We start from the raw sequence: 21,500 nt of genomic DNA, 5'->3' as shown, positions 1-21,500 counted from the left end.
TTTATTCAGCAGAGACTCTTAATGAAATGGCTCAGATGCATAATTTAAGTCTCAAAGGAAGGGCTTCAGAAGGTGGTCTTCTTAGAGGGTACGTAATATAAGGTTCTTATTAAGTTTTATCATGATCACACTTAAAGAAACTATCCAATAATCACTTTGGGGTTTTTCGCACTGACTTTTTAGCTGGCTGAATTCATCAACTTTTTGAGAAGGAAGAATATTGCAGTAATTTGTACACTCACCCGGATTTCTTAGTGGAGTTAGTATTTGGTCTAAAGTCGCTATGGTCTTGAAGAGTTCCATATGTAAAGAGTAAATACATTAAATCTCAATCTTAAAAACATATTATTTGCTCCCATGTATTTTTCTATTACATTCCTACAAATGTTGATGAATTCGGCCTTAGACATGACAGTTTTTCTGCACTCATTTATAGGACATTTGACAACTGTTGGTGTTTGTGTATATCTCTTGGAGCAAGACTGTTTTATTGACCCAGGCATGAGCGTTCTATAAAAATCCTTGAATGTCCGCTTTCATTTTCCTATATATTTGAGGAATAATGATATTTAATGTTCTTAAAAATTAGCTTCACTAAATACCACAGTGTGTGTCAGCGTTTAGCCATGGCCATTGTCAATAGTCAACAATAAATCAAATATGGGTGACTTCTACAGCTAATGATTGGAATAGTAATATCACTTTAAGGGCTTATTCAGATGTGTGTATATTGGCCAGGTTTTTTACGCCCAGCCAATATACGCTGTCCCTCTTTGCAGGGGAAGGAGGCGGGATGGGATGGAAGCAGTGCACTGAGCTCCTGCCCACTCTCTGCCCCTCGCCACTATTTGCAATGGGAGGGGGCGGAACTTAGCAACGCCCCTTCCATTGCAAACAGTGGCGAGGGGCGGAGAGAGGGCAGGAACTCAGTGCACTGCTCTCGGCCCATCCCGCCTTCTCCCTCTGCAGAAAGGGACAGCGTATATCGGCCCGGGCGTGAAAACCTAGCCGATATATGCACGCCTGAATAAGCCCTCATGGATATATATTATTTGTTGTGAACTACTTTTATAGATTTTTCCTGTTTGCCCAATTTGATTATTCATAATCTTATGTTCACCTAATTTTCTGATACAAGCATCCACACTGCCGGATGTTTACAGCAATGCCCATTTAAGCTTGATCTTTTTGATATAACGATGTATTGGCGTGTGCTGCATATTTGATATGCTCCTCCATGAGTGCATGTGGATTTTTTTTCGCTGATATGTTTTGGCGCATGTGCTTTGTATTTCCATTCATTGTACTGCGCATGCCTGTAATGGCATGCACATTATCTGGAGCTGGGCTTCAGTTCTCTATGCTCCATTACGTCACTTCTCATAACTGTGTTTCCCCATGCCGGGACGCTGTCTGTGGGCACATTCATTACATAGATTATATTTAAAGAAAGTTTTTTATATAGCGATATGTTTGGGGAATTGCTTCTTTTTTGTATTTTTTACACTTGAGCTCCCTGGCAGTGTCCCCATTATGGAGTTTGGAAGCAATTTTTCCCTCCAAAATGGGGTAAATTGGCAGGGTAATCTGCCAACGAACTGGATTTATTTTGCATTCCTCTGGATCAACATAGGGCAGTAGAAACAGGCTGAACTGGATGGACATTTGTCTTCTTTTCAGCCTAGCATATTATGTTACTATTAGAGATGAGCGAGCGTACTCGGAAAAGCACTACTCACTCGAGTAATTTGCTTTATCCGAGTATCGCTGTGCTCGTCCCTGAAGATTCGGGTGCCGGCACGGAGCGGGGAGCTGCAGTGGAGAGCGGGGAGGAACGGAGGTAAGATCTCCCTCTCCCTCTCTCCCGCCCGCTCTCCCCTGCTCCCCGCTGCGACTCACCTGTCAGCCGCAGCGGCACCCGAATCTTCAGGGACGAGCACAGCGATACTCGGATAGAGCAAATTACTCGAGCGAGTAGTGCTTTTCCGAGTACGCTCGCTCATCTCTAGTTACTATGTATTTGGGATGCTGATTTATGGCGATCTCATGGTAGGATGATATCATGCATATTAGATGTCATATTAATATCTATTTCTTAGTGATTTAGGTTAGTTACTTAGTTAGGTTAGTTTGTATTTGTTATCCCAGATCTTCAGATGGATTACTGGATTTCATGGCTAAATTATTTATTAATTAGTTTCTCTTGAGATTACAATTTATTCCCGGTTAGGTTTTATATGTATTTTGATTTATATTACTTATTTATTCCATTAAAGGGCTATTCCGGGCACAGACTAACATTAAAGTCTAATGTACCTCACAATAATTCATTCTGTAATAGGTGCACTGTACCCAGTCTAGCTATTTTCTTTATTTTCTATGTCACATGACCCTCTGCCCAAAAAATATCTCCACTTTCTATTGCATCATGCCTGCATTTGGACAAGATGCATTTCCTCTCCAGTCTATAGCTTCCAACATCCTGTGAGCAGGGCATGATGGGAGGACAGGGGTGGAAGCGATGTCTTGCATTGCTCAGAGTTCTGGAAGGTTCTGCCTGTCTGTTTCAGCAGGCTATCTCTGGCACTCAGAGTGAGGGAGGTTGGTGCTAGTAAGTTGTAGGACCTGCGAGCTGTGGGTGGAGCTACAGTGCTGGTCAGTAAACCAGCTATATGCATGCTGGGAGTTATAGGGAAGTCTTTTGCTGTGTTTGCTGCGGAACTGATGCATGTAAACACAGTGGCAGATTGGTGGCTCCACGGGTCAAAGAGGGTCCAGAGAGGCAGATAACAGGTGCAGATTGCCGATACTTAGCAGCACCTCCTAGATTTCAGCATTTTCATAATTTCCATTTTGTGCACAGAAAGCCCCTATAAGGTTTTCTAGTGGGCCCTCCAATGAATATATCAATTCTTTACATAACTTATTAAGACTAGCTGTAGTTTGATTTGTTCTATACCAAAAGGACGTTGTTATATATGCAATTTTTTTCTTTTTAAGTGTTTTTAATCTCCCCTTTCTTGTTTCCTCATTTGTGATTAATAAATATCTTTTTATCTACCTACTACTATCTGTTGGGTGTGCATATATGTATTTTTTGTGTTGCTTTTCTATTCTGCTGTGCATGTTGTTTATAAGGAGGCAATAGCAGCACCGCTACTTTATTATTGCTTCGCGGTGCCCACATTCTTTCTTTGAATGGAAAAAAAAATTTTGAATTTTAAGACCCTATTCACATGACTTTTTTTTGGAAGTGAAATCCACATCAGTTTAACATCCAATTGCAATTTCACTGGCGGATTTAAAAGCATGGAAAAAGCACAATGGAGCTGTCAGTTCTTGATGTGGAATCTGTGTTGAAAAATCTGCATGCTGATTTGCCGCATTGAATGAGGCAATCCACATGCAGATCTGCAGCATTATCATATGAAAATTTACCTTGGAAATCTGCAGTAACTGGTGGATTTCTATTTAAATTTGTGTTGGATTATTCCAATGCCGATTTATTATTGTGTGAATGAGGCGTTAAGGCTTGAGTCTAGAAAGAGACATTGAAAGAAAAATCTGAAAATAGTTTGGAACTACAGAAAGAATATTACTATCTTTTATTAGGAAAAATATTTATCTTTTGTATCAACACAAATTAATTACAGACACATTTCCACTAGTTAAATCTGGAAGTATTAGAGCTTACCTAAAAGGAGTTGAAATCAATGGGACCCCAGCCTGCAATTAGGAGTGTCGGTCACTACACAGAAGTCAGGGCAGCATTTTCACTTCCACCCGGGGGTGTATCCCAGCAGGCACTGTCTGGAAAAACTCTTTAAAAGGACTATATGACCAATTTTTTTTTACTTTATTAAAATCAGATAGAAACATATATTTTATTTTTCTAATTTGCTTTTACTTTTTGATTGTAGATTTTTTTACTCTGTTGTTTGTACATGACTAGAGATGAGTGAGCGTACTCGGAAAAGCACTACTCGCTCGGGTAATTTGCTTTATCCGAGTATCGCTGTGCTCGTCCCTAAAGATTCGGGTGCCGGCACGGAGCGGGGAGCTGCAGGGGAGAGCGGGGAGGAACGGAGGGGAGATCTTTCTCTCCCTCTCTCCCGCCCGCTCTCCCCTGCTCCCTGCTGCGACTCACCTGTCAGCGGCACCCGAATCTTCAGGGACGAGCACAGCGATACTCGGATAAAGCAAATTACCCGAGCGAGTAGTGCTTTTCCGAGTACGCGCGCTCATCTCTATACATGACTATATGGACGGCCATCTTGCCTGAGATGCATGTAACAGAATTTAGATATATGTTTTACAGCAGTCTCATGGTCCATTCACACAATGTGTAGGAGGGTAGCAATTGACCTTGTATGGGAGAATGTTCTAGGCATGTTCTGTGATCTGTACAGAGGTCATTGTGCAAGGAGGGAGAGTAGATATTCACAGCTGATCACCTATAGTGAATGGTGGATCCTGTATTATTTACATATAGGTGTCACCTTTCAGAATAGTCCTGACTGTGATGTCAGTAAAATCACTGTGGCAAAGTTTTCTCTACAGATCAGGAAGTATCAGCCTATTATTGAACTCTGTGGTCAGTGTAAAAAATGCAGGATGTTGGGATTTAAAAAAACAAAAACAAATTGTGACCAAAAATTAAATTAAAAATTAACCCAAAATTCTTAAAAATATGTTTAACTCAAAGTGTACTTTATATAGTAGGTAAATTTCTGATGACACATTCCCTTTAACTAAGAATAGGGAATCATGTGAAGAATAAGCTGATGTGTGTGTGTTTGAAGGATAGTACTATTTCTGGCTATTATATGACTTGTATCATGTATTTTATCCCAAGTTTTCCGCTCTGCAGAGTGTACATCTGATTCTCAGTACTCTCAGTACTGGTGGGAGGAGCTTGGTGCTGGGTTGTATTCTATAGACTGTACACAGAGCAGTGCAGATCCTGCTTTGTAAATGTCTGTAAGGCTAGGTGCACATTATTCATTAATAGAAAATGCGCTCAAGAGGCTCGGGCACACTTGCATCAGACAGCACATAGACACCAGTCTGTGTGCTGTTCAATTTACGCTGGAGTAGCATACAGATCAGGAATTTGCATATCCAGTATCTTGTCTGTGATATAGACTGGTATAGGACATGTAATGAGTTTTATCACATAGACAATCAGTCCACATGAGAAACGTCAATATCTATAGCTTCATAGGCTATAATGGGGCAGTGTGCTGTCCATGGATTAACACAGACAGAACATGGCCCAAAATATGCTAGTGTATGTGGGGGTGGTGGTGGGTGTAATACACACAGACATAAAATCTTGTTGTAGTACAGTGTACAGCTAGAGTGAGCAGTGGAGATGTAATTTCTGTAGCAAAAGAAAAGTAAATACTGACTATTAGCTTCAGGGAATGTCTGTCTGAGTGTCTTCTCCTCTTGCCCCCTCCCCATTGTTAATAGAGATGAGCGAACGTACTCGTTAAGGGCGATTTCGCAATCGAGCATCGCTATTTTCGAGTACCTGACTACTCGGGTGAAAAGATTCGGGGGCGCCGGGGGTGAGCAGGGGGGTTGCAGAGGGAATGGGGGGGAGAGAGAGAGCTCCCCCCTGTTCCCCACTGCTACGCCCCGCTCCACCACGCCGCCCCCCGGCACCCCCCGAATCTTTTCATCCGAGTAGCCAGGTACTCTAAAATAGCGATGCTCAATTGCGAAATCACCCTTAATGAGTACGTTCACTCATCTCTATTCTCTATACACTTCAATAAGCATGATGAATGATCTCTTCCTATACTTCTTGTTCTGCAATCATCCTGCCTCCAGTGGCTTACTTGACGACAGGCAGTTGACAACAAGTTAGGAGGAAGGGAGACCTGTAGTGTCCAGAACTTTAGAGTGATTTTTCAGCACAAAATGTAATTTTAGGCAAATGAATAGCAGTTTTTCTAGCTATCACAATAGACATCATGTAAGAACAAGTTATTGAAAAATTAGAGACCATTTGAGTCAAAATCAGCTTTACTTGAATATTGAATCTTGAAGTTGCTTTGCTATCTAGTGGATACCTCTGATTTTACATTACTGTGAGATTACATATTTTCTAGGCCTTAGGCCACCTGCAGATGGGCGAAAATTCCGTGGTGGGATTTCCCGCGGAATTTCCGCCCATACAAGCTGCCATAGGATTGCGTCCGAAAACTTAAACCTATGCAGATTGCCGCGATTTGTCCACGTGAAATCTTGCGCGAAAAACAAATTGCTCCATTTCTGTGCGGGGCTCACACGTACCGGCTGGGCGGCAGCCGGCACATCACAGAGCCGGAGCCGCGGGAGCAGGTGAGTGCTGCACTGGTCTCTGCAGAGGCTCGGGTCGGGTCCCGCTGCGAGAAATTAGTGCAGGAGAGGGGCCTCCTTCTAGAGTGTCTCTCACTCTAGTGGACATGAGCCATTCTCATATTACATAGTTGACAATTCATTTGAATAGTTGTAATATAATATTACATTTCTTCTGTAGTGGTGACTCCAGGGGAAATGTCTTGCTAGACACATCTTCCCCAGCGATAACAACTGTTTGTCAAACGTTTAACCACTTAGCAAAATCCACTGTACATGTACGTACAGTGGATGTCGTGTGTCAGTGTATATAGTGGTCTCAGGAGACAAACCTGCTCTGTAATTGGTGGGTGTTGGCTGACTTTGACAGCTGACACCTGACTGTAACAGATCCCAGTCATCTAACTATTTAAATGTCGCTGTCAATACTGACAGCTGCAGATGCATTTAATGGCCTGACAGAAAGAGGGGGGCTCCCTCTGTCTCCTGAATGGACCCCATAACAAGATTGCAGAGTGATGTTCAGTTATCATGTCAGGGCTCTGACATGGATTTCCTCCTATTAAGTCTGGCCTGGCCTGTGGCAAAGTTTAATAGGATGCATGCAAAAGTAAAATGTACTGCAATACTGAAGTACTGCAATATATTGTAAATGTGATCAGATGATTGCCAGTTGAAGTCCCCTATGGAGACTAAAAAAAAGGTAAGATACAATTAATAATGTTTTTTTATTAATTAGTATATTTATAACATATTAAAAGTAAAAATAAAAACCTTTTCCCAGTCATTGTCATGTCTGGAAAGGTCCAGTTTATCAAAATGTCACATTATTTATCCTGCATCATGAACTTTGTCAAAAAAAACAATTACACAATGCCAGAATTGCTCTTTTTTGGTCATCTCATCTCCAAGAAAAAGAAATGAATAAAAAGAGATAAAAAAGCTGTATGCATTCCAAAATTTTACCAATGAAAAGCACAAGTCGCCTGGTAAAAAAAGCAGCCTCCACATAGTTCTATCACCTGAAAAATTAAAAAAAGTTATCGAGGTCAAAATATGGCAATAAAAAGCAATTTAAAAAAGGGTATTTCAAGAAAAAAAATTTAAGGGCGAAGCATGAGTTACAATAAAAAAAATACAGCATACTCACCTGGCTTCGCATCTAACTGACTCCACGGGATGTCAGGTGACCGCTGCAGCCAATCAGAGTCTACAGCTTCACTTTCCAAACTCCTAGTATCAGCACTCACATCCTAGGTGCCATGATGACAGGGTGTTCGAGATGGTGAAACTGCAGCCTCTGATTGGCCACAGTGGTCACCTGATTTCTGGCAGCAGAAGATCGAGATGGGGCAGTGGGAGTTGGTTGGCTGTGATTTAAGGGGTGAAGACAGGTGAGTATGCTTAATTTTTTAATTTTAACTCATGCCCAGTCCGTAAAAATTTTTATCTTGAAACCACACAACCTTTTTGAAGAATGCTGTTTTAAAAAGGTCTTCTTTACATTCACCGGTTATTGTAATGGTTCAGCTCTGGTTGTCCATCTGCCCATTGTTACCCAGGTAAACACATCCAAACTATTGTATTATGATAGTATTACTATGACTAGGTGCATTCACATGAGCAAGAAAATCGTGCGAGTTTTGTGCGTTGCGAGACACGCACCCATTATTTGCAATGAGTGTATTTACATGGGCGATGCTTCAAGATGAAACAATTGCAGCATATCCTATTTTCATGTGAGTCTCCCGCACATCGCGAACATGTTCTAGTGATGTGAGTCGTGCCCCAGAACGTTGGGCTTGACTCGCTCTCACCCATGAGAATGCACCCTAAGACGGACATAGAGAGATAACCCTGTTTTATACATGCTATACCAGATAGATTGTATTTACACTTTAAAAAAACGCATAATAAAACACACAATTATTCGGCGTCCCCGCGGCTCCAGAATTGACAGTCTCCCTTCATTAAAAATCTATTAGCAGTGTTTCTATTAGACATAATGGTACTGGGTCTACTAGAACAATCACTGTGCCCCTCGTCATGGAATCTGGTTACGGATTCCTATGCTAACGTGACTGCTTACTGCTAATGGGCATTACTGCTGCCAAACCATTATAATAAAACAAGACATCTGGACTCCGTGCACTTGTGTATCGCCAGTCAGTTGTGAATAAATGTATTCCCACTTTAAAAAATAAAAGATTGCTTTTTCCACCTTCTTCACTGGATCATAAATTGGATTTTCCTCTAAACTTTTACCTCCTGTTCTACCTTAAAAATGTCAGATGACGTACATGGATGAGGTTCAGCGGATTAAAACAGACACAGGGTCCTTTTTTACCAAATGATACTGTTACACTGTGTTTGACTGTAAGGAGATGCTCAGCTGTTGAACGCATACCAAAAATGGCTATATGACTATCTGCTTACAGGCTCCAGCCTGTTCTTAATATATCTCCGCAGATAGCAGGCGGATATTTTAGAGGCTATGAGAAATGGCAGAACAGTTCTGTATGTAAGAGGTGTCACACTAGGTGCAGGGAAAAGATATGATGCATCGGTATATAAAATGGACAAAGTAAAGATGAGAAATGCATAAAAAAAACAACAGTAAAATTTAAGATATACAAGGACATAGGTAGGGGTCTGGCAGGGCATGTGCCCTGGGCGCTAGGGGAGGGGGGCACTAACAAGGACTGAGGCTGTAAAATGAATCTTTGCTGTGGGTAATGTATAGCCTAACTACAACTATATACAATGTTTTCATTAACGGAAGTAGGTACAACATATATTACAGGTATATGGTATGATAGATAGATAGATAGATAGATAGATAGATAGATAGATAGATAGATAGATAGATAGATAGATAGATAGATAGATAGATAGATATGAGATCGATAGAACATAGATGTGATAGATAGATAGATAGATAGATAGATAGATAGATAGATATGAAATAGAGAGATAGATAGTAGATAGATAGGAAATAGAGAGATAGATAGATAGATAGATATTAGATAGATATGAGATCGATAGAACATAGATGTGATAGATAGATAGATAGATAGATAGATATAAAATCGATAGATAGATAGATAGAACATTGATGTGATAGATAGATAGAACATTGATGTGATAGATAGATAGAACATTGATGTGATAGATAGATAGAACATTGATGTGATAGATAGATAGATATAAGATCGATAGAACATAGATGTGATAGATAGATAGATAGATAGATAGATATGAGATAGATAGATAGATAGATAGATAGATAGATAGATAGATAGATAGATAGATAGATAGATAACACCAGGGAAGAAAGACTGTCACTGAAACAAACATAGGGCTATAGGAGTATTGGTGGACAGAAAACTCAACTTTAATGACCAATGCCAGGCAGCTGCAACCAAGGAACATAAAACCATGACATGACTCAAAAGACAGAAGAGCATAGTTTTGCCTCCATACAAATCAGTAATCAGTTCACACATTATTGTATTGTGTACACTTTTTGGCACCTGTGCATTACAAAGATATAGCTGAACTGGAGTGACTACAGAGTAGGGCGATAAGATAATTATGAGAATGGGTGGAATACAACATAGGCCCCCTGCCCACGGGCGGAAATTCCGCGGCGTGATTTCCCGCACAATTTCTGCCCGTGGAAGCTGCCATAGGATTGCGTTAGAAAATGCAATCCAAGGCAGACGGCCGCGATTTGTCCGTGCGGAAAACAAATCGCGGCATGCTCTATTTTTGTGTGGGGCTCGCAGAAAGTGTCACTCCCCGGCCGCCGGCTCCGCTCTGCGCATGTTCTGGCTGGCCGGCAGCTGGCACATCAAAGAGCCGGAGCCGCGGGAGAGGTGAGTGCCGCACTGGTCCCTGCAAGGGCTCGGGTCGGGTCCTGCTGCGAGACTTCTCGCAGCGGGATCCGACCCGGCCGTCTGCAGGCTGCCATAGGATATCAAACTGGGGTTGTTCAGTTTGGAAAAAGATGGCTTGGGAGCAATCTAATTATAATGTACACAAATATGAGTGGACATTTCAGAGACATTTAGGTTTGTTTCACGCGGGCTAAAAAAATCTCACTACAAAAACATTGCTACAAAACGCATGTATGTGATGGGTTATTTCACATGAGATGTTTGGTAGCCTGAAAGAACCAATTGGAAAGCATTAATGGGCTTCACATACATGCGTTTTGGACAATGTTGCATCGCTACAAAATCGTGCGAGTTTGTAGCCCATGTGAAACAGGCCTTCAGTCAACTTTTTACACCAAGACTTTAACCATGGCAAGGGTCTAAAGGAAAGAAGGCTTGACCATCACAATGACTCCTACTAGCCAAAATTTGTCTCTGCAGAACTTGACACAGAAATCTTTGGCTCCTTGCTTTTCCATCTATCTCCCTATGTTTTCCACAGCGCTACACAATTCATAGTGCCTGAGATAGTAATAAGGCCCCAAACTGAAAGTGCTGCTGTTGGTGCCGGACATCAGTAATAATGCTTCCTCTTCTGCTTGCATAATTAATAATGCCACTTTTTCTGCCGTCGTAGGTAATAATGTTGTCTTTCTGCTATTCATAATTAATAATGCCACCTTTTCTGCCCCTCTGTAATCAAAAATGCTGCCTCATTTGTCTCCATTATCAATAATGCCACTTTTTCTGCCACTGTAGGTAATAATAATACCACCCTTCTTCCCCAACGCAATTAATAATGCCACCTCTTGTGCCCCTCGTAATAACTAATGCCACCTCTTCTGCCCCATAATTGATAATGCCGCATTTTCTTCACCTGTAATTAATAATTCTGCTTTTTCTGTCCCTCCTCCCCTGCAGGATTAATAATGTCACATCATCAGCCTCCTTTTCTGTTAGTTTAAAAAACAAAAACAGCTATATGCCCACCTCTCACACTGCGCTCTCCCAAGGCGCTTAGACCTTCTCTTCTGCTTTTTCCTGTGAGTCTTCTAGGGTCAGTGCAGTCACATGATATGTGCTGAGACACATGACTGGTGCAAGCGCTAAGGTCAGAGTCAGCGCCAGTCACATACCACGTGACTGCACTGACGCTAGAAGACCTGGGGGAGCGCGGTGTTACAGGTGAGTATGAAGGTTTTTTGTTAATTAAATAACCATAAAACTGGGTCGAACTGCTTTTCATCGGATTTTTTGAACTGGTTAGAACCAGTGTTTGGGGCCCCTCAGCCTGCAGAAGAGCAGACAACCCAGGCCCCCCTTGGCCATGGGGCTTGGGGCAAGTGCTTCATATGTACCATTAGTTAATCCAGCCTTGCCTGGACCTCAATGTAAAGTGTATAGCAAGCCACGTGCTATGCCTTCCCACCCTATAGCTTCACCCCTGCTTGTAATGTAATACCTTGTTAAGTGCAAATTTTCAAAAGCTATTCTCACCCTAGGAGCATATCTCAAGTGTCATAGTAAAACCATTTGCACATTCCTACCCACTTTGGCAATAAATGATTGATAAACCACTGCAATTATTAGTTTTACAACCGTTTAATTAAACAGGTTTTATCTTTCTGCTAACTGTGCAGGGATAAAGTATTGTAATACCAGGTGACACACAGAATCTTTGCACTGGAACATTGGGGCTTAACATATCATACAAGATCCTTGGGGGTATGTCTCTCAAAAAAACTTTTCATGGTCAGCCAACAGCCATAAAACCTCTATAAGTCTTACTGGATAAAGGAGTAATCCTCACATTTTCTGATTATTACTCATAGCAGTATTTTAGCAATACAGTTGTTTTCCTCTTCTATTTGTGGATGGTTATGAACAGCATGTAAGCTTGGTTAATGTCAAGGGTCTTTCTGTCAAATGCTAACATACAATGATTACTTAAATGCTGGATATAACTCCATAAACCATGCACATTGATTTTGTGCACGTACATTCAGAGCCACTCTATAGCATTTGCCTTCCATGTGGAAGGTCAATCGTTGCTACTTAATGTTACTTGGCTGCCATTTTAGTGACTTCTTTAGACTTGCATTAGATTGAATGAATGCTGAAAAAAAGCCATTAAAACATGCAAATGACCACAACTTTATCCAATGACAAGATTGCAAGGAGAGAATTCCATTATTGGGCTGCACGTTTCTGAGCCAGACCAGCCCTTTCATCAGTCCACCAGTTGGCTAAAATACAATGACAAATTTAAATGCCTCTTTCCCACTCTCTGAACTTCCTTTCCTTTTACTATCAAGTATTCTTCTCTTTCTCAGGACACTCCTGCCTATCACACACACAAATCTATAGGCCTTTAACACTCAGTAATTTATAGACTCCCTACAGTTGTCATTGTCCTTAGTCTCTTTCTTGTCTCAATCTGGCTGCCAAGCATTATAATAAAACTCTCAAAAGCGCTCTGAACAAAGCAGCACACCCCCGTACTCTGACCCTTCCGATGCAGACCACGAGAACTTTAGCTCAAACATGTTTCCTTCAGTGGTGCTCTAGGTGTGCTGAATTCCTTAGGACAAAAATCACAGACATCAGCAGATTTCCTCCATTACAAGTTCATGCTCAGGATTTACAACTTTGCCCTTCCCCACTCCATTTCACCACTCTCATCTTCTCACTATCCAATAGTCCAAAACAACTCTTTGACAGTGTTCACTCCTGCCTTTGCCCTATAGTTCAACAGCATATGATAGATCTCAGGGTGAAGACCACTCATTTCAAAAAGTAAATTGCTAACGGGAAATAATCTTCTAATTCCCAAGTAAATGTGACCCCTTTCCCTCCCACATCTCCTGAAGTTCAGTCTCAGCATTTGTCCCAACAACAGAAGAAGATGTCTTCAGGTTCCTCTCTTCTTCTCTACCTACATTAGTGACCCTATTCCCTCACACTATATCCAGTCTCTCTTCATGGCTGTCGTTAGTTACCTCTTTCACACGGGCTACAAAATCTTGCTACAAACCGCATGTATGTGAAGCCCATGGTTTCCAATGAGTTCTTTCAGGCTACAAAACATCTGTCATGTGAAAGAACCCATTGGAAACCATAGGCTTCACATACAGGCTTTTTGTAGCAAGATTTTGTAGCCCGTGTGAAAGAGGCCTAATATTTAACCTTTCTCTTTCTTCTAGTATCTTTTAGACCTCCATTAAACTTGCACTCATAAGCCTGCTTCTACAAAAAATGCTCTTGACTCGTTCTGTGCTGCTAGCTGCCGACATGTCTCTAATCCCCACCTCATCTCTAAACACTTGGAATGCCTATTCTTCTCTCACCTAATAAGCTATCTCTCTGATAACTCTCTTCTTGACCCCTTATGGTCTGATTTTTGAACTCTACATTCCACAGAAACTGCCCTTATTAAAGTGTCAAAAGATCTCCTGATAGCTCAATAAAAGAAGGATGGCTACTCTCCACTAGTTCTTCTAGATCTCTCTGCAGCGTTCCTTGTCACAGATAATCAACTCATCCTTAGTATGCTCCACTCAATTGGCCTTCAGGATACTGCTTTCCTTTAGTTCTCCTCCTAACTCTTTGCCTGCTTATGCGGTATTATTTACCAGTTGTCTTCTCCTATTTCTCTTAATGTCAGGGTTCCTTAATGTTCAGTCCTAGACCCTCACCTCTTTTCTATCTACACAGCCCCTATTGGACAAACTCTTAGCAGATTTGGCTTTCAGTAGCATCTTTACGCTGATGACATCCAATTATACACATCATCCTGTGATATTACCACTTCACTACTACAAAACACCAGTTGCCAGATGTCTGTTGTCTCTAATACTATGTCATCATTCTTTCTGACACTGAATATTTCAAAAACTGCTTTCTCCAATAAACAGCTATGTGGTTTGCCTTGGTTTTACATGCAATGAAAACGTTACCTGTAATACCATGCCTTCCCACTGCAGAGGAATTGGAGCTGTCTATTTACTGCAGAAATATGCTAAGTGCACAAGTACATGGGCCCGGAAAACTGCTGATTAATGGAGATCTCAGGTGGCAGATCCCTGACAATCTACTAGTGATAGCCTTAAGCCTTATCTTAAGAATAGGAACTGGAAAACCCCTTTAACTACACAACATACATATGTTCCTCCAAACTATTACCTGGGCCCTATTCTTTTTAATATATTTATTAATGACCTGGTAGAAGGATTGTGCAGTAAAATATCAATACTTGCAGATGATACAAAACTATGTTAAGAAATTAACACGAGAGGATGCAAGGAAATTGCAAGAGGATCTGTATAAGTTGGGGGCAGAAAAGTGGCAAATGAGGTTATAACACTGATAAATGTAAGGTTATGCACATGGGCAGGAAAAATACACATCACCATTACACACTACATTACAGACGAGCGATTTTTTTTTGCACGCCCATGTTCACAAAAAAAATTGCGTCTATTAGAAACATTAGTTTCCTATGAAGTTTTCACATGTCTGTTTTTTAGAGGCACAAATTACTCGCACGTGCAAAAGATAGCACATGTGCGCCTATAATGCGCGCCGGTAAGGTTCGTACTGCGTGTAAAGACATTGTGTGATTTCCGTTAATCCCCGTGGGGAGTCCCCTCATCACTAAACACTGTGACAGCACTGTCACAGGGTTCAGTGAGGAGGGATCTGCAGCGGGGATGAAAGAATCCTCTGTCACAGCTGTTACAGCTGTGGCAGAGGACCGCAATGCTATCCTATTGCTTTCAATGAGGCCGGCGCTGCTGCTGCCCCATTCAAAAGCAATAGGATGAAGGCAACCCCTGCAGCTAAGATTTTCGGGGACTTGCTTGAAATATAAGCCCTACCCCGAAAATCATCCCTAGAAGCACTGTCCGGCTCTACTCCCCATTCCCGTCAGTCTTCATCTGTAGTCTGGTTGCCAGGGATTGAAAAATCCCAGCCTCCAGAAAAGATCATGGGGTGCAACAAAAGAGGTCTAGGGGCACATAACAAGAATATTGTACTTTTTACAAGTCCCTGGTCACACTACACATGGAATATTGTAAACAGTTTTGGGCACCGGTACTCAAGAAGGACATATTAGAGCTTGAACAGATACAAAAGCGGGCAACTAAAGCAATAAACGGAATGGGCGGACTACAATACCTAGAGAGGTTATCAAAATTTGGATTATTTAGTTTAGAAAAAGGGTGGCTGAGGGGCAACCTAATAACTATGTATAGATATATCAGGGGGCAATACAGAGATCTCTCTCATCATCTATTTATACCCAGGACTGTGACTGTAACGAGGGGCGCTCTAATAACTATATATAGATATATCAGGGGACAATACAAGGATTTCTCCCCTCATCTATTTATACCCACGACTGTAACAAGGGGGCGCTCTAATAACTATGTATAAATATATCAGGGGACAATACAGAGATCTCTCCCATCATCTATTTATACCGAGGGGTGTAACAAGAGGGCGCTCTAATTACTATGTATAGATATATCAGGGGACAATACAGAGATCTCTCCCACCATTTATTTATACCCAGGACTGTAACAAGGGGGCACCCTCTATGTCTAAAGTAAAGAAGGTTTCTACGCTAACATAGAAAGGGGTTCTTTAACAGTGAGGCTATGAAACTCTCTGCCTGAGGACATGGTGGTGGCAAATTCAATTTAAACAGCAGAAGAAGGGCCCCAAGTGCCATTCTTGAGTGATACAATATTATATGTTATAACTTCAGAAGGGTTGTTGATCCAGGGATTATTCCAATTGCCAGATTGGAGTCAGGAAGGATTTTTTTCCCTTAGGGCTCATGTCCACGGGGAAAAGAAGAATTAAAATCCGCAGCGGATTTTAACTCTTCTCCCGCGCGCGGATCCACACCCCATAGGGATGCATTGACCACCCGCGGGTAAATAAATACCCGCGGATCGTCAATAAAAGTGATTTTAAAAAAAATGGAGCATGAAAAAATCTGGACCATGCTCCATTTTCATGCGGGTCTCCCGCGGGGACGGCTCCCGCGGGCTTCTATTGAAGCCTATGGAAGCCGTCCGGATCCGCGGGACACAAAAATCACATTTTACTTACCCGCTCCGGTTCTTCTCTTCGGCGCCGCGCCATCCTCTCTCAGCCGCGGCCGGATCATTTTGCTTCGGCCCGGCGCATGCGCGGGGCACGTCACCGACGTCATCGTGCACATCCGCCGAGCCGAAGAATGAAGATCCGGCCGCGACGAGAGAAGATGACGCCGCCGCGAAAAGAAGAAACGGAGCGGATGGGAGGTGAGTTTATTGTCATTTATTTGTATTTTCAGCCCTCATGTCCGTGGGGCAGGAGGGACCCGCTGCAGATTCTACATGTAGAATCCGTAGCGGGCCCGATTTTCCCCGTGGACATGAGGCCTTAATGTGGAAAATTGGCTTATTCCTCATTGGGGTTTTTTGCCTTCCTCGTGATCAACATTGGGGGTAATAGGCTGTACTGGATGGACATATGTTTTTTTTCGGATTTACATACTATGCTACTTCCAACTAACATCCAAAAAAAAAACAAAAGAGACAGAAAAATGTCTGAAATAACATCAAATATCAAGTTTTATTTACCATTAATACAAAACAGTTTAATAAAGAACAATCAGCCAGTAAAATAAAAGACAGAAATGGAGACACAAGATGGATATTGTCCCTCCATTAATATACAGAAATCGTCCCACCATAACCATACATCAGAATTGATCTGGATTACAATTATCATATATACATTCCACATACCGACCTGTATAACAAGAATAATTAAGAGATGACTCCACAAATGAAAAATAAATCCTAATAAAAGTAAAATATATAATTAATAAGGTGCATTTTAGGACTTTAAGACTATGAGCCATGTATGTTGCTGTATACTGTATCATATATTGGAGCTTTTCACCACAGGTATACACTGGTAAATATCCACAACATATATCACTGATGGAAGGCTCTAATGTGGCATGAAGAGAGTCGACTAGACATTGCTATTGTTCTATTCCGTTGTATTGACCATGATTGATAACAGGAAGTACAAACATTTTCTTTGTTCAAATAAGCTTCTCAGCAACTGATGTTATCAATAAAGCATACTGACAAACCTCCTATACGTAGAAACTTGGCCAAACCTCTGGGCTATCTAATGTGTATGGGGTGTTCCAACTCTACCAAATGGCAAAGATGGCGGGCGGGGGGAAGTATTGAGCTTTTGGATTTTGTGCCCTGTGTTCAAATCTATGGGGGAGCTATAGTAGCCGATGGCTACTGTATGTAAGATATACGGACAGCTTTGTCAGTCTCTGAGAAGCCAATTCAAAGGCAATTCAAGGTAGTTTTTGCTTTATTTCTGCCGCAAGTAGAGGTGTAACTTCAAGCTTCAAGTCATTTGTAGTGCTGGTCTCTACTAGTGGTAAGAGGAACCCCTTGAGCCCTTTAAACTCCGGGGCCCTGTTGTAACAAACTCTGTACATCTTATAGTTAGGAGAGTGGCAGCATACTAGAAAGACTGCTTTGTAATGTATCATGGAATGCGATGTAATATGGCACATTCAGGGAGGTTCCTGCAACAGAATTCTGGTGACAAGTCCCATATTTTAGCTTTGTGCGCTGGCACAAAGAGTATCACATGTATAGAGTATCACATCATTTTTTGTCTTCATGTGTTCACTTTTACTTTTCTTATGTAATGCTTCTTCTTTGCCTCTACAGATCATAGCCAACACTAGTGCCAAGTTAGTATAAGAGTGCTACTTGCTTTCATTTGATCGTGTGTGCTTATGTGGTCTGTGCCTTTGGTCAGCATGTGGTGTGTAGCAACTAAATGACGGAGGAGGCCCGCCTCCTGTGCCCGTCTGTAAATCGAGGTTTACTACTAGAGCATGTTGCTGAAGTTTGCTATGTTCTCATAAATAGTTTCAAGAAAACTTTGCTGGTTGTCGTCTCTCAACAATGTTAAAACAAAGACAACCACCATCCTGTTATAGAAATACAGTCAAACCTCTCTGATATCCTCCAAAGTGTAAGAATTATCTTCTAGACAGATGGTCTTCTTAAAAGGAATCTGTCAGCCACTTTTAGTCTTATAAACTAAGCTTATGGGCTTATAGTAGGTGACCGTCCGAGTCCGGGGACGTAAGTGTTATACTTACCTTCCCCACCATTCCCCCGCTGTCAGTGCTGAAACCGGCTCCTGCATTGAGTAGTTCTCCCATTCTAAGTTTAGAATGAAAGCACTATTTAGAGTGCCGCTTAAAGCAGCAGCCGGTTTCAACACTGACAGTGGGGAAGGTAAGTATAACACTTTCATTCCCATACTCAGTGGGTCAGCTAGTTTGATCCCATTAGACTAACTTATAGGTCACAAAGTAGCTGCCAGGGTTTTTTTTGAGCCCTATAAGTAAAATATAGTATGTGTTACAACTGAAATCTGTCACATGACATCTAGTCTAGATAAAGCTGAGTCTTTTTAAAGAGGTTTCAGTGTATTGTAAAGGAAATGAAAGAGATGCTCCAGAATGATGTCAGTATGGCCGGGTGCACACTTACTGCATGCCCAAGTTACGCCCAAGAATCTTGGGCACAGCTCGCAGCAGACACCACATGGACACTTAACTGTGTTGTGTATGATATATGGATGGCTCGTACATTGACATGCATTAGCATGTCATAATTCTCGTTCATGATACACATGATGCCGTAAAAAAACAGCAGCGTGTATAGTCCCATAGGGTATCATCAGTGTTAATTCATGAACAGCACACAGACCCAAATACAGTAGTGTGCATCCGGCCTATGTTTGTAGCACGCTCCAACTCCCAGTCAGATCCCCAATCTCCATAAGGTCTATGTCTTTACAACGTGTGTCCATGGATGACAGATAAATAGGGAGAAGGGACTATAAGGGCGGCCTCACACGGGCTATCGCAAGACGTATATGTGTTAAGCAAGGCACACAATTGCGGGCTTTAGCACCCACAGCAGCACTTTTTACTCGGCAGCGCCATGTTTGAGTAGGCGGGCAACCTACTTACCGTGTTCCCCAAAAATAAGATACTGTCTTATATTAAATTGTGTCCCAAAAGAGGCATAGTGTCTTATTTTTAGGGTGTGGGTGGGGGCTTATACTCACCTGGTTTGCGGCGCCCGGGTTCTCACGCTGATCTCCGATGCTGCGGCAGGTTGCCATGTCAGCCTGACTGAGGATTCTCTTCTTTCTGATAATGGGGTTTTGAATTACCCCGCCTCCAGCAAGTGATTGCTGTGACTGGTTCGAGTGCCAGACAATCAGAGCCAGCGCTCGATCCAACCAATCACAGCAATTCAGTGCTGTGGCTGCAAATTGGCATACAAATGTGCCCCTGTGAGGCCCCTCTAACGCTGAACAAATCCTGCTCTCTATTCATCTGATTTTATCAACAGAGAACCCTTTAAACTAAACATGTTCTTGACACTTAAAACCTAAATTGCGCTTTTATCTCAGTTTTCTACTGCATGTAACCTAATAGCCTGCATTCAGATGTCTAGAATGACAACTTCTGTGAACCAATAAGCCAAAATGCTAAAATTTGCAAAAATAACTGAACAAATTGATGTTGCGGGCATAAACAGTTATGTAAAAATGAAACTTCTGCGCAGTCTTAGCCTGGCATATTATGGGGTTTCTTTAAACACTTGCTAATGGTGTTAATAGAAGTTTTCTATGAAAGTATAAATATTTAGACTTGGAGTAATCTGTTACTTCTTCAGGAAGGTTAAAGGACATGAAGTCTCATTTTGCACCAAGTAGATATCTATTTTATTCAATGGTACAATAAGCTGGTATTCTACACAAAATGACCATTTTTGAGGCAACCCATGATGTTCTGCCATTTGTGATCACATTTTGCATATGTTGAGCATTAGTTTTCAAAAGGCACCAATGATTCCCAAGCAAGAAAATGAAATTCTCACTGATAAAGAAAAAGACCACTTATTAGCACACAGGTTGGTTTGCATATTGAGTTGTGCTGCGTTCCTATGCACATAGCAAATGCCATGTACACCAACCGGCAGACAGCAGTCTTAGGGCGGCCACACATGAGTGTATTTGCACGCGTATTTGTGCTGGCAATTTTTGCGCACGCAATACGCATCGAATAGAAACCATTGGTTTCAATAGGTTCATTCTCATGGTTCATTTTTACCTGCGCATTTCTCTCATGTGAAAAAAACGTGACATGCTCTATTTTGGTGCATAGTTGCCCACCAAATGTCCCCTAGGAGTCTATGAGGGTGCGCACATATTTACGCGTGTGTGTGCGCAAAACACTGTGCATAGCCGCGAACACTGGCACCTCATAAGGCTAATTAGCCTTTTAAATCAGGGCGTAGTTGATTCCCTCACCCATGTGAATGAGCAATTCCTGCTTAAACACACACAGTATTAATGCAGGCGCGGGCGCAAAAAACACTCCTTCACTGCACATATGCATTGCACAAGAGCGAGCGTTTTTGCGCTTAAGTCCATGTGCGGCCACACTTACGGCTTCTTCAAATGACTGTCTTTTTGCACGTTTTTACTCGTATAAAGTATACATCCGCGATGTGCAGAAATAGGCTCATTTTCATGAACATTTTTTGCATGTTCATTCCCCTCATACACAAAAAATAGGACCTGCTCTATCTTTCTACGTATTGCTCAACAAACGCTCTTATAGAAGTCTATAGGAGGTGTGCAAATGTACATGCAAAACTCATTAGCATGCGCAATACACTGCTCAATTACATGAAAAACAGAACACATTTGGAGCTCATTAGGCTAAATAGCTTTTTAAATCAGGTGTTTTGTGAAAATCTACCGCATAAACTTCGTTCACTGAGCAAATACCCTGTGCTGAAGCATGCACAATTGCACATATGGTCATCTGAAGAAGCCCATAGTACTTACAGGGGTTGTCCAGTTGTAAACTATTGATAGCCTATTCTCTGAATAAGCCATCAAAAGTTGATAGGTGGGGTTCCACTGCGCAGGAGCCCGACCAATCAGCTGTTTGCAGAACGAGTGCACTAATGCACTAAACTGATTTCTGCAGGAAGTAGACTGCTCTTTTCCCACTGCAGTGGACAGGCATGGTATTACAGGCAAAGTTCTCATTGAAATGAATAGGAAATTAAGCTG

At 41.8% G+C, this 21,500-nt stretch overlaps 1 protein-coding gene across 3 annotated transcripts in view; it reads left to right on the top strand.

Moving 5' to 3' along the window:
* LDB3 (LIM domain binding 3) overlaps nt 1–21,500 on the top strand; it is a 93,813-nt gene that overhangs the window by 56,191 nt on the left and 16,122 nt on the right. For all 3 annotated transcript variants that reach the window (XM_066600462.1, XM_066600460.1, XM_066600461.1), the window contains exon 5: nt 18,053–18,075. In XM_066600462.1, coding sequence (XP_066456559.1) covers nt 18,053–18,075 — 23 coding nt within the window. The remainder of the gene's footprint in view (nt 1–18,052; nt 18,076–21,500) is intronic.

Source organism: Eleutherodactylus coqui, chromosome 4 (genome assembly GCF_035609145.1).
Source record: "Eleutherodactylus coqui strain aEleCoq1 chromosome 4, aEleCoq1.hap1, whole genome shotgun sequence".
In the NCBI taxonomy this organism is placed as follows: domain Eukaryota; kingdom Metazoa; phylum Chordata; class Amphibia; order Anura; family Eleutherodactylidae; genus Eleutherodactylus; species Eleutherodactylus coqui.
Note: the sequence above shows the minus strand (reverse complement) of the source record. Positions and strands in the feature narration are given on the sequence as shown.